Source organism: Saccopteryx leptura, chromosome 2 (genome assembly GCF_036850995.1).
Source record: "Saccopteryx leptura isolate mSacLep1 chromosome 2, mSacLep1_pri_phased_curated, whole genome shotgun sequence".
NCBI classification, from domain to species: Eukaryota; Metazoa; Chordata; class Mammalia; order Chiroptera; family Emballonuridae; genus Saccopteryx; species Saccopteryx leptura.
The window spans coordinates 142,351,379-142,363,926 of record NC_089504.1 but is presented as its reverse complement, the minus strand read 5'-3'; the positions used below and the strand labels follow the sequence as shown (position 1 = coordinate 142,363,926).

Genomic DNA, 12,548 nt, shown 5'->3' with positions numbered 1-12,548 from the left:
TTTTTATAGCATGCCAATGGCATGGCTATTTTTTTCTTTCTATAAAAAGAAACTAATATTGCCAATTTTACTTTTAGATTTGAATGAATGCTGAAATAATTTGAGTATAAGTACAATAATAGTACCCCATTATCCATTCACTTTCTTCAGTGTCAGTTAACCCACGGTCATTCCAGGTATAAAAATATAACATGGAAAATTTCAGAAACAAATAATTTATAATCTTTAAACTTTGCTCTGTTGTGAGTAGTGTGATAAAACCTCTTGTTGCTCTGCTCGGCTGTGAATCATCCCTCTGTCTAGCATATCCAGGCAGTACACACTACCTGCCTGTTGATTATTCAGTAGCCATCTTGGTTATCAGATTGACTGCGATTGTATGGCAGTACTTGTGTTCAAGTAACCCATTATTTTTGTAAGTGATTCAGAATTGTTATATAAATAATGCTCTAGAAACTAGAAAACCAACAGAATTAAAGTCTTACCTCTGATTTTATTCTTTCTTTAAATATGTATATATTCTTTTTGAAGTAGTGTTAATGAATCAGATGAACTATACAGGGGGTCCTCGGCTTACGACAGTTTCATTCCTATGATAGTGACATAACCCGAATTTTGGTGTAAGTGGAAACACACTCTACCCTAACACAAACAGAACACATGTGCTTTTAACAGCCCAAAACGGTGTAGGTAAGCGTACTGGACAAAGCCAATTCCCTCATTCATAGGCCAGGTTACTGTGTATTCTTATGCCACATGCAACCAAACTAGTTCACCCATGTAGTTTTAAGTAAATGCTAATGGTGTAAGCCAAAACACTCACATCTCAATTTTTTAAAGTTTTCATGGGAGTGTCATAAACTTGAAATGTCATATGTTGAAATTGTCATGACCCGAGGATTCCCTGTATATTATTTGTATATTCAAATTAGAATAATTCTTTTTAGCTCTTACGGTCTCCTGGTCTGATGGTGGAGCAGACTATTAACACTTCAAATGCATCTACCATGTAAACATCAGTTCTTTTCCATAGTAAGTAAGAAACTAGAGGCCAAGATAGTTCACAACACTGTTAATGTCTTAAGAACTTATCATGCTGAAATTGTAGGTCTGTTTGTTTATTTGGTATTTGTTCTCAAACAGAAAAATTGTTTTATAAATTTCTTTTACAACTGTTTTATTTTCTCTTTCTTTTAGCATTTTCTTTCTTTTTTAAAATTTTTTTATTGTTAAATTACAGTTTACATTCAGTATTATTCTGTATTAGTTTCAGATGCACAGCATTGTGGTTAGACAATCAGGTACTTTACAGAGTGCTCCCTTCATATTTCAGTTATCCACCTGGCTCTATACATATTTATGATATTATTGATTATATATCCTGGGCTGTAATTTACATTTCAATGACTACTCTGTAACTACCAAATCATATTACTTAATCTCTTCAAACAGGACATTTAAATGGTTGGAGCAGAGTAAATTTATTAACTGCTCAGTGAGATGATAATATAAAAATAGGTCATCTGGGGAAATGTTTGCATGGACAGAAAAGAATGCTACAATCTGAAATAATCATACATATAATAAAATTATTATGAAGAACATAAACCAATTATGGATTATTTAAATTTAGTAAAAGAATTAACACTTTCTATTCTATTTCTTTCAGTGTATTAAAAACAGAGGCCCTGGCTGGTTGGCTCGGTGGTAGAGCATCAGCCTGGTGTGCAGGAGTCCCGGGTTCGATTCCCAGCCAAGGCACACAGGAGAAGTGCCCATCTGCTTCTCCACCCCTCCCCCTCTCCTTCCTCTCTGTCTCTCTCTTCCCCTGCTGCAGCCAAGGCTCCATTGGAGCAAAGTTGGCCCAGCTTTGAGGATGGCTCTGTGGTCTCTGCCTCAGGCGCTAGAGTGGCTCTGGTCTCAACAAACCGATGCCCAGGATGGGCAGAGCATCACCCCCTGGTGGGTGCGTGGGGTGGATCCCGGTCGAGCGCATGTGGGAGTCTGTCTGACTGCCTCCCCGTTTCTGGCTTTGGAAAAATACAAAAAAATAAAATAAAAACAGAAACATCTAATGCATATGTTAACCTTGTTTTCAAACAAAATAAATTTTATCTGATAATGAATTCTTCTAAACCATAATATGCAAATACCACTGTTGTTTTGATCAATGCTTCTCTTTTCATCTTCTCTGATTGTCCAATGGTCAGAATCATCATCTTATCCTTCTGGTTCTATTTCTTTCGACAAATAACTTTAAGCACTGTGCTGTTTTAAGCACTAAAGATTACACGGATAAAATCTAATTCCAGTCATGAAGATGCTCTCTTTAATTTAATAGAAATAAACTATATATGACTAATTTACATTCAATGTTAAACAATCCTATTTTATAAAAGTTTGCTCAATGAATGCAACATAACTTAATAAAAGACTAATTTAGAACTCAGAAATGATTTTTACACACCACACATAATTGGATACTTACATCAACACTTTGAAATAAATACAGTTGACTCTTGAACAACAAAGGATTTGAAGTGTGCAAGTACATTTTTTTTTTATTAAGTGAAAGGTGGGGAGGCAAAGAGACAGACTCTGGTGACCCTACCGGGATCCACCTGCAAGCCCCTTAGCGGGGTGATGCTCTGCCCATCTGGGGCCATTGCTCTCTTGCTTGGCAACCGAACTATTTTAGCACCTGAAGAGAGGCCATGGAGCATCCTCAGCGCCTGAGGCTAGAACCAATTGATGCATGGCTGTGAGAGGGGAAGAGAAAGAGAGAAAAGGAGGGGTGGAGAAGCAGATGGGCACACCTGTGTGCCCTGACCGGGAATCAAACATAGGACTTCCACACGCCAGCTGATGTTCTACCACTAAGCCAACTAACCAGGGCTATGCAGGAACATTTATTTGAACAATTTTTTCTTTTAAACAGACAATATAAACATACAGCATTAATAACTACAATACAGTACTTTAAATGTATTTTCTCATAATTTTCTTAACATTTTGTTTTCTATAGCTTACTTTATTGTAAGAACACAGTATCCAATACATATTACATGCCAAATATGTGTTAGACAAATGTTCATGTTTTTGGTAAGGCTTCCAGTCAACAGTAGGCTATTAGTACTTAAATTTGGGGGTAATCAGAATACACATACAGATTTTCATCTGCACCGAAGTGGGCATATTTACCTCCTGTGTTGTTCAGGGGTCAACTGTATGTGGAGAAGTAGCGTTATGCTCTTTTTACAGGAAAGGCAAATAAGTCCCAAAACAAATTAGTTACCTAGCCCAGATTCTACTGCTTACATGTAGAGAAGCTGTAACTAAATTAGGTCTCCTAGTGGCTTAAAAAATCTATACTCTGCTTCTTTACATCTCTTTTATTACTAATGACAGTAACTAACTTTAACATATACCTTATTAACTACAAAATATGTTCTTATCACCATCCCTCTCCTTTATCAAACATATCTTCAAAATTAAAAATAAAACTAAATGAAATAGCAGAACAGCTTTATTAAACATGAAATTAAATATCTTTCTATGATATGAAAGTGTTGATTCTGGTGTTATTTTGCTTTTTTCCGTCTTAGGTTGATCTGGTAAATAAATGCCAAAGCTGTCAAACTACACCTAAATGCATCATTTTTAGGATGTCAACTCACCAGCTACACCTGCTGAGCTGTTAGCTATGGGGCTATGTCTTACAACGACACATTACTTTGAAGAAAGCTTTTGTTATCTCTTTTGGACAGTCAAAATTAAATGGGTTATAATGAATTACAAACATATATTCTCATGCTTCATTTGGGACCTTCCATTTTATTTATTTTTTTAAATTTATTTTTATTTATTTATTTTTGTATTTTTCTGAAGCTGGAAACGGGGAGAGACAGTCAGACTCCCGCATGTGCCCGACCGGGATCCACCCAGCACGACCACCAGGGGCGACGCTCTGCCCACCAGGGGGCGATGCTCTGCCCCTCCGAGGCGTCGCTCTGCCGCGACCAGAGTCACTCTAGCACTTGGGGCAGAGGCCAAGGAGCCATCCCCAGCGCCCGGGCCATCTTTGCTCCAATGAAGCCTTGGCTGCGGGAGGGGAAGAGAGAGACAGAGAGGAAGGAGGGGGGGGGCGTGGAGAAGCAAATGGGCGCTTCTCCTATGTGCCCTGGCCAGGAATCGAACCTGGGTCCCCCGCACGCCAGGCCGACGCTCTACCGCCGAGCCAACTGGCCAGGGCTGGGACCTTCCATTTTATAATTCACTTGTCTGAATCTAAAGAATATACCCAACTATGCACTGTGATCTTAATATTAAGTAATTGTTCAGATAAGGGCATGTGCTGCATTAGATAATCTCATGGCTTTCAGTCAGCATAATGGGGCAGGAGCAACCTTTCCATCAAAGGGGACCCAAGCTTTACCCCACAGAACATAATAAGAGAGTTGATAGAATGGTATATGACAAGACAAACATCCCCCTGTTTTAGAAAGTATTTGGTTTTCTTGTAAGGATAAAAAATGTAAGGGTCCAGTTTTATGCATATTCAATCTTTTGAAAGCAGGATGAAAGAAAAATGATTAAAGAGGAAGTTGGTTACATTTTATTGTATTTTATATATATATATATATATATATATATCATTATTCTCAAGATGATTCGAAGTTACATGAAATTATATGATCCTCTATTATGCTTATAAAAAGAAAATATACTGCCACATGAGATAATCGATTAGAGTAGATATTTTTATAAGCATATTAAAGTTTAGAACAGTATTAACAGCATAAAATTTAGTAAGCAAATATTACACATTAGATAGTACCCACTGCTTTTCTTACATGTTTTTTAATCATAAAAAATGATCTAATAACATAATTTTTATTAGAGAGAAGAAAACTGAGGCACAGAGAGGTTAAGTGGTGTGCTCCTGGCAGCACCAGGGTTCTACGGCAGCATCAGGCCCCGGAGCTCCACTCTCTACACTGCCCACCCGGGAAGCAGCTTAGGAGGCAAGTGTTTAGAGTCAGAAAGTCCTGGATTTGAATCCCAGTGTTGCTTCACATCAGCTGGGTGAACCTTAATCTAATTATCTATGAAATTAGAAATAACAATATCAATTTTACACAGTTATTGTGGGAATGAAGCGAAGCCACGGAAGTAGAGCTTAGCGCTCTGTCTGATAACAAAGCAAATACATAAAAGATTGGACCCATAAAAGATGATTAATATAAGATCCTAAAATATTTTTGTAAAAGATTAACAAATGCATTATAGATTACAGGATTTAATTTTTCACAATTGAAAAGAATAAATCATTCATGTCACTATAGAGCTATATCCTGGATTGTGAATAAGACTGTTATCACTTTATAGGTTTGTGTGTCTGTTTGGCTTTGAAAGCTTTGAAAACTTCTCTAGTGGACTTGTTATTTTCTCAGTCAAATAGGGAAGTAATTCTTTAACAAAATACCATTTGAACAAACATAATGTAGGAGGTGATGCTTAAAAAGGTAATGTCAAAAAGTTGTTGGTTGAAAGTAACAATGTTTGCCAAATTTTTAGGTTTGGTATCACTCTGAAACAAATATTTTCCCAGTATTTTTAAGGATAAGAAGTCATTGAGGTTAAAAAGTCTTCAGCTGCCTTCAAATTACTGATAGCAAGAACATCAAAAAGTATATCTTCTAAATATGATATTAAATATAAGTTATATTCATAAATTGAGATCTAAAAGAATCAGGTTGAGGCCCTGGCCGGTTGGCTCAGTGGTAGTGCGTCGGCCTGGCATGCAGAAGTCCCAGGTTTGATTCCCGGCCAGGGCACACAGGAGAAGTGCCCATCTGCTTCTCCACCCCTCCCCCTCTCCTTCCTCTCTGTCTCTCTCTTCCCCTCCCGCAGCCGAGGCTCCATTGGAGCAAATATGGCTCGGGCGCTGGGGATGGCTCCTTGGCCTCTGCCCCAGGTGCTAGAGTGGCTCTGGTTGCTACAGAGCGATGCCCTGGAGGGGTAGAGCATCGCCCCCTGGTGGGAGTGCTGGGTGGATCCCGGTCGGGCGCATGCGGGAGTCTGTCTGACTGTCCCTGTTTCCAGCTTCAGAAAAATACAAAAAAAAAAAAAAAAAAAAAATCAGGTTGAATTTATTTCTCTCTGAGAGACCTTTGTTACTGTAATGCTTAATAACATATTTAATTTTAATCACTTCTATTTTAAAATAAAAGAAAATCTCAGATTATATGATCATTCTGACCATATAATCAACCTATGTTATATTAAACCAATTATTTTCTGAGAAACATAACAAAGATATTGTTTGTAACAATTACTAAGGAGAGAAGAAGGTTTCCATTTGTTATCCATGACAGAAAAAGTATCCTTCCTCCTCATTAACAGTTTGTTAAGTTCTTTTAAATTAAATAGAGTGGAATTAATAAAAATTATACAGGTTTTAAGTACACAATTCTGTGAAATATCATCGGTATATTGCATTGTGTGCCCACCACTCAATGACAAATCTTCTGTCACCATATAGTTGATCCCCTTTACCCACTCCGGTAACCACCATACTGTTGTTGTCTGTGTCTATGAGTTTCTGCATGTTTGTTTTGTTTGTTCATTTGTTGCTTTCAGTTTTATTTCCCACATAGGAGTGAAATCATATGGTTCTTGACATTTTCTGTCTGACTTATTTCACTTAGCATGATACTCTCAAGATCCATCCATGTTGTAAATGGCAGTATTTTATCTTTCTCGTGAATAGTTCTGTACTTCAAAACTGTGTTCAGATAAGACCTAGTATTGTACTAGTCCAGAAAACATAGAAAAAATAACCAAGCTCAATGAGATTTTTTAAAAAGTGTATATTTGTGGGTATGTTATAATTTTTTAACTGAAATAATTTTACTTAAACCAAGTTAATGATTTTCTTTTTTTTAGTTTTATTTTGTAATAAATATTTGTTAAATAAAATTAAGTGCATTATCCCTGTACATAATATTACACAGTTAAAACCTCTAGTCAGCTCATGCCCCAGTTTCTTTTCAATTTTACTTTTCTGAAAAGGGCAGCTGTGTGCAGCCCAGTGCACAGAAGCCTCTGTCACAAACATTTCAAGCTCTAGCAAATAGTAATAAAAACCACACACAGGATCCTGGCTATGTGGTATCTATGTTCTATAAAACATCAACTTATATTACCTCCATATTCTACAGGGAATGATCTGTGAAGAACAACTTTTTTTTTTTTTAATCTCACCCCATGGTCATACTAAAGCAATAACAACAAAAAAGTATTTAGGTCATATTTGGATTCACATAAGGATGAAAAATCAGCTTCTGCTAGAACTAATAAAGGCTCATCGAAATGGATGCATTTTGAAGCATTCTGTTTGAGGAACCACATTTAAGAGAAAAGCTCAGTGAATGAGAAGAGGTGCCAGGATTGGATTCTGAATCTTCCAAGTAGTTATATTAAGTTAGATAAACTATTTGGTGTGTCTGAGTCTACTTCTCATTAATGTACATTAAGGCTCTTCTCATTAATTACTATACCTACTTTAAAATATGAGGATCAACAGAAATGTATGTGAAAATACTCAGTGCAGATTAGTATTTTAGTGTTTTCTTCCTCCATTCCAGTATCATCATTTTTTAATCTAGTAAATCATATGAAGTTACATTAAACTTTGAGAGACAGCTTATTGATGGAAGTCTTATGAATAGTTCAGTTTTAAAACTAAAGACATTTGGCCCTGGCCGGTTGGCTCAGTGGTAGAGCGTCGGCCTGGAGTGCGGGGGACCCGGGTTCGATTCCCGGCCAGGGCACATAGGAGAAGCGCCCATTTGCTTCTCCACACCCCCCCCCCCCTTCCTCTCTGTCTCTCTCTTCTCCTCCCGCAGCCAAGGCTCCATTGGAGCAAAGATGACCCGGGCGCTGGGGATGGCTCCTTGGCCTCTGCCCCAGGCGCTAGAGTGGCTCTGGTCGCGGCAGAGCGATGCTCCGGAGGGGCAGAGCATCGCCCCCTGGTGGGCAGAGCATCGCCCCTGGTGGTCGTGCTGGGTGGATCCCGGTCGGGCGCATACGGGAGTCTGTCTGACTGTCTCTCCCCGTTTCCAGCTTCAGAAAAAAAAAAAATAATAAAAAAATAAAAAAGAAAAAAACTAAAGACATTCAAATAAGTCTATTTAGAAGTTAGGTCAAAGAGATAGCCAGAAATATGGATAAATTATATTAAGATATCAAAGATTTTAATGGTAGTCTGTCATCCATATAAAATCTCCCAAATAAAACACTGAAAATAAAACTTTGGCAAGGTATAATATAAATAAACAAACTCAGAGATCCTATAAAATATTTTATATTTCATATACAGGGGTTAATGAAAAAAAGAGCTGTTATTAGAATCAGAACAATATTTTTGCCTAGTAATATAGGGGGAAAGAACATAGAGTGCAGTGCTTCTTGTACTGAAGGCTATTTAAATGGAGTTGGAATTTAGCATTAAAAAAAAAATGTGAGCCTAAATTGAAAGAACAGCCAAAGCTGAGCAGTGATAGAAGAGCATATTCAGAGTGAATCCGAACAGCTATTTCTCAGAGATGCTATGACTCCTCACGCGGTCCAGATCCGAGAAGTCCTCATCACATTCTCTCCACTCCTTGCTCATCCATCCTCCCACCCCACCCATCCACATGGCCTTTGAATTATAAATGAGTTTGAGAGACATGCCTCACAAAACTGTGAACCTTCTAAATCATGCTTGATCAATAGTCAGCCTGGTTAAGATTCACAGTTTACGTTAAAGTTTGTATTATAAATATAATTTCATTTAAGTGGTCTTTAGTGGAATATGCAGTAGTTTCAATCTACCTCTCTCCCTGCATTCATTTTGTAAAAATATTATTAAATTTCATGTTTGTTTTTGACTGTCTTGACATAACATATATCCCCTGGGTCAAATACATATACAAACAGTGTTTAGATGAATCACTTAACTCAGAGCACTATTTATTTCCAAATATATTCAACTATATGTTAAAGTGACATTGTATTTATAAGCCTTCTAAATTTTAAAAAGTTTCTTCTACATACCAGCACCTTCCGTTTTAATTCTGTTTGATGGTATACTGGGCTCTCCTATACCCAATGTGTTGGTTGCTACCACACGAAACTCATATTCCATCCATGGGATTAAATCCACTGCTCTCGCCGCCTCCATGTTTCCTTCAATAATTGGGGGATCTAAATAAAATGAACATTAAATCGAGAATATTATTTGAGTGATATCACTTTTTTGTGTGACAGAGACAGAGAGTCAGAGAGAGGGACAGATAAGAACAGACAGACAGGAAGGGAGAGAGATGAGAAGCATCAGTTCTTCGTTGCAGCACATTAGTTGTTCATTGATTGCTTTCTCATATGAGCCTTGACCAGGGGCAGGAGCAGATCGAGTGACACCTTGCTCAAGCCAGCGACCTTGGGCTCAAGCTGGTGAGTCTTGCTCAAACCAGATGAGCCGGCACTCAAGCTGGCGACCTCAGGGTCTTGAACTTGGGTCCTCTGCATCCCAGACTGATGCTCTATCCACTGCGCCACTGTCTGGTCAGGCAAATGATATCTCTTTTATAATCTCCCATTTTTATTTTACTATTTTGAGAAAATGGCACATATTCTATTGGATTGAAATAAAAATTAAAACTAGGAATGACAAACTGTTAAGTTCAAGGGAGTTAGAGGAGAGGTTTTTAATCAACAATAAACAATGAAGAGTGATATGCATATAAGTCAGGGGTCCCCAAACTACGGCCCGCGGGCCACATGCGGCCCCCTGAGGCCATTTATCCGGCCCCCACTGCACTTCCGGAAGGGGCACCTCTTTCATTGGTGGTCAATGAAAGGAGCACATTGACCATCTCATTAGCCAAAAGCAGGCCCATAGTTCCCATTGAAATACTGGTCAGTTTGTTGATTTAAATTTACTTGTTTTTTATTTTAAATATTGTATTTGTTCCCGTTTTGTTTTTTTACTTTAAAATAAGATATGTGCAGTGTGCATAGGGATTTGTTCATAGTTTTTTTTATAGTCCGGCCCTCCAACGGTCTGAGGGACAGTGAACTGGCCCCCTGTGTAAAAAGTTTGCAAACCCCTGATATAAGTGATCTACAGTGTGTCCGTAAAGTCATAGTGCACTATTGACCGGTCACAGGAAAGCAACAAAAGACGACAGAAATGTGAAATCTGCACCAAATAAAAGGAAAACTCTCCCAGTTTCATTCCTATTCAGTGCAGTTCGATGTGGGCTCATGCACAGATTTTTTTAGGGCTCCTTAGGTAGCTATCCCATATAGCCTCTACAGAATCGTCACTGACTGATGGCCTACCAGAACGGGGTTTCTCCACCAAACTGCCGGTTTCCTTCAACTGCTTATCCCACCGAGTAATGTTATTCCTATGTGGTGGTGCTTTGTTATAAACGCACTGATATTCACGTTGCACTTTGGTCACGGATTCAAATTTAGTGAGCCACAGAACACACTGAACTTTCCTCTGTACCGTCTACATCTCGACTGGCCATGGACTGCTCCAGTGTATACATGGTGTTACTTCATCATCTGCGCATGCGCACATGCTGCCACATCATCCTACAGAAACTGGGAGGGTTTTCCTTTTATTTGGTGCAGATTTCACATTTCTATTGTCTTTTGTTGCTTTCCTGTGACCGGTCAAAAGTGCACCATGACTTTATGGACACACTGTATTTACTGAGTCAAGGGTAGAAGGTCTGACAAGCTCCCAGGTCTTGTCTGTGCTATTAGTACTGTGGCTACAATTTGAATAGCAAGAAGCTGTATTATCAAGTTAGAATTTAGAAAGGTTCTGAGGCAAAGGTACAATTGAGGCAATTAAAAATTTTATGGATAGCCACTGATGTGTTGTATGGGCAGTGAATGATATATTTTTAGGGTACCTATATGTTGATTAGTTGTTTAAATCTTTGGGGGCAGTGATAATGTTGCAATAATCCATTAATATATATCAAATATTTTTCAGAATTCATGCTACTAGATCAGAGGTCGGGAAACTTTTTGGTTGAGAGAGCCATGAACACCACATATTTTAAAATGTAATTCCATGAAAGCCATACAACGACTTGTGTATGTTACGCATTATCCAATAAAAATTTGGTGTTGTCCCGGAGGACAGCTGTGATTCGCTCCAGCCACCCGCAACCATGAACATAAGTGGTAGGAAATGAATGGATTGTAATACATGAGAATGTTTTATATTTTTAACGTTATTATTTTTTTATTAAAGATTTGTCTGCAAGCCAGATGCAGCCATCAAAAGAGCCACATCTGGCTCGCGAGCCATAGGTTCCCAACCCCTGTACTAGATGCTAGATTCAGAGGGGAAGATTATAAATTATGGGTAGGATATAGTCTGAAATTCCTTATTTAATCAAGACATGACAAAGTATACAACCTGGGCAGGACTATACATTCCTTTAAGCTCTCTTAAAATATTTCCACATGTTCTTAGTCATTTACCTACACATACATATGCATGTAAATACCTGTATACCACTTATGTGAAAAATTTGTTTCTTTAGGCTTCTGTATGACTCATTATCTTATTAGTTAGGATATATTTATCTGCAATGCAGACCATGAATAAGTAGCTTTTTAAAATCTTGTACCTGTCTCCACCACAAATGCTAAGCATCCCAGTGTCCAGTTTCTACTGTTGGACAGATCCCTGTGTGGCTCAGACTATCACATGCCTCATCTTGCCAGTTTTAACCCTTTCGGACACTAATTTTGCCACTGTTTCTCTTCTTTTGTTATGAACTTGTTCTATATATTTGACATATATTTTTGACTTTTTGATGAAAAGTTTGGCTTTGCCTTCTCCTCTGCTTTGATTCTGCCTCTTGATCTCCTACCTCCTCCACCCTCCCTCATACCAATCAAAACTTGTTTGTCTTAGTTCACATACATAGGGACTTCTTTTAGGTAATTGGAAGAGGGAAGGTGATGTTTTGGTGTGTGAAGGGCTCTCCATGGGGAAAATAGAGCTGGTTGTTACAACACTGCATAGCGTGGCCCCTCTTCCCCTCCAGATACCTTTCAAAGGCTTTGAACTGCCGGTAAAAGGAGAGACTCTAGTGAGTTGAATGGTTACTACCAAAAAGACATATCTATGTTCAAGTAACCAGAACTTATTTATGAATGTGACTTGATTGAAAAAAAGAGTCTTTGGGGGCCCTTTTATTACTGGAATAAAGTTAAGGATCTTGGCATAAGATCATCCTGGAATATAGAGGTGGCCTCTAAACCTAATGACAAGTGTCCTGATGAGAGAAACATAGAGAAGAGTAGATACAGTACAATGTGATGTGGCCACAAGACAAGGAACATTTGGAGCCACTGGAAGCTGGAAGAGAGAAAATAAATTGAATTGTACCCCAGGGTCCTTGGAAAGGGTGTAGCCCTGCAAACACTTTCATTTTGGACTTCTGGCCTCCGGAACTGTGAGA

The 12,548-nt window shown here is 38.4% G+C and overlaps 1 protein-coding gene and 1 non-coding gene across 4 annotated transcripts in view; one reads left to right on the top strand and one right to left on the bottom strand.

Annotated features, from left to right (window-relative positions):
* Positions 1-12,548, bottom strand: part of CNTN1 (contactin 1) — a 374,840-nt gene that overhangs the window by 70,341 nt on the left and 291,951 nt on the right. For all 3 annotated transcript variants that reach the window (XM_066368970.1, XM_066368969.1, XM_066368971.1), the window contains one exon: positions 9,103-9,252. In XM_066368970.1, coding sequence (XP_066225067.1) covers positions 9,103-9,252 — 150 coding nt within the window. The remainder of the gene's footprint in view (positions 1-9,102; positions 9,253-12,548) is intronic.
* Positions 7,760-7,835, top strand: TRNAS-GGA (transfer RNA serine (anticodon GGA)). The gene has a single exon. It is a non-coding gene; the product is annotated as a tRNA-Ser (tRNA).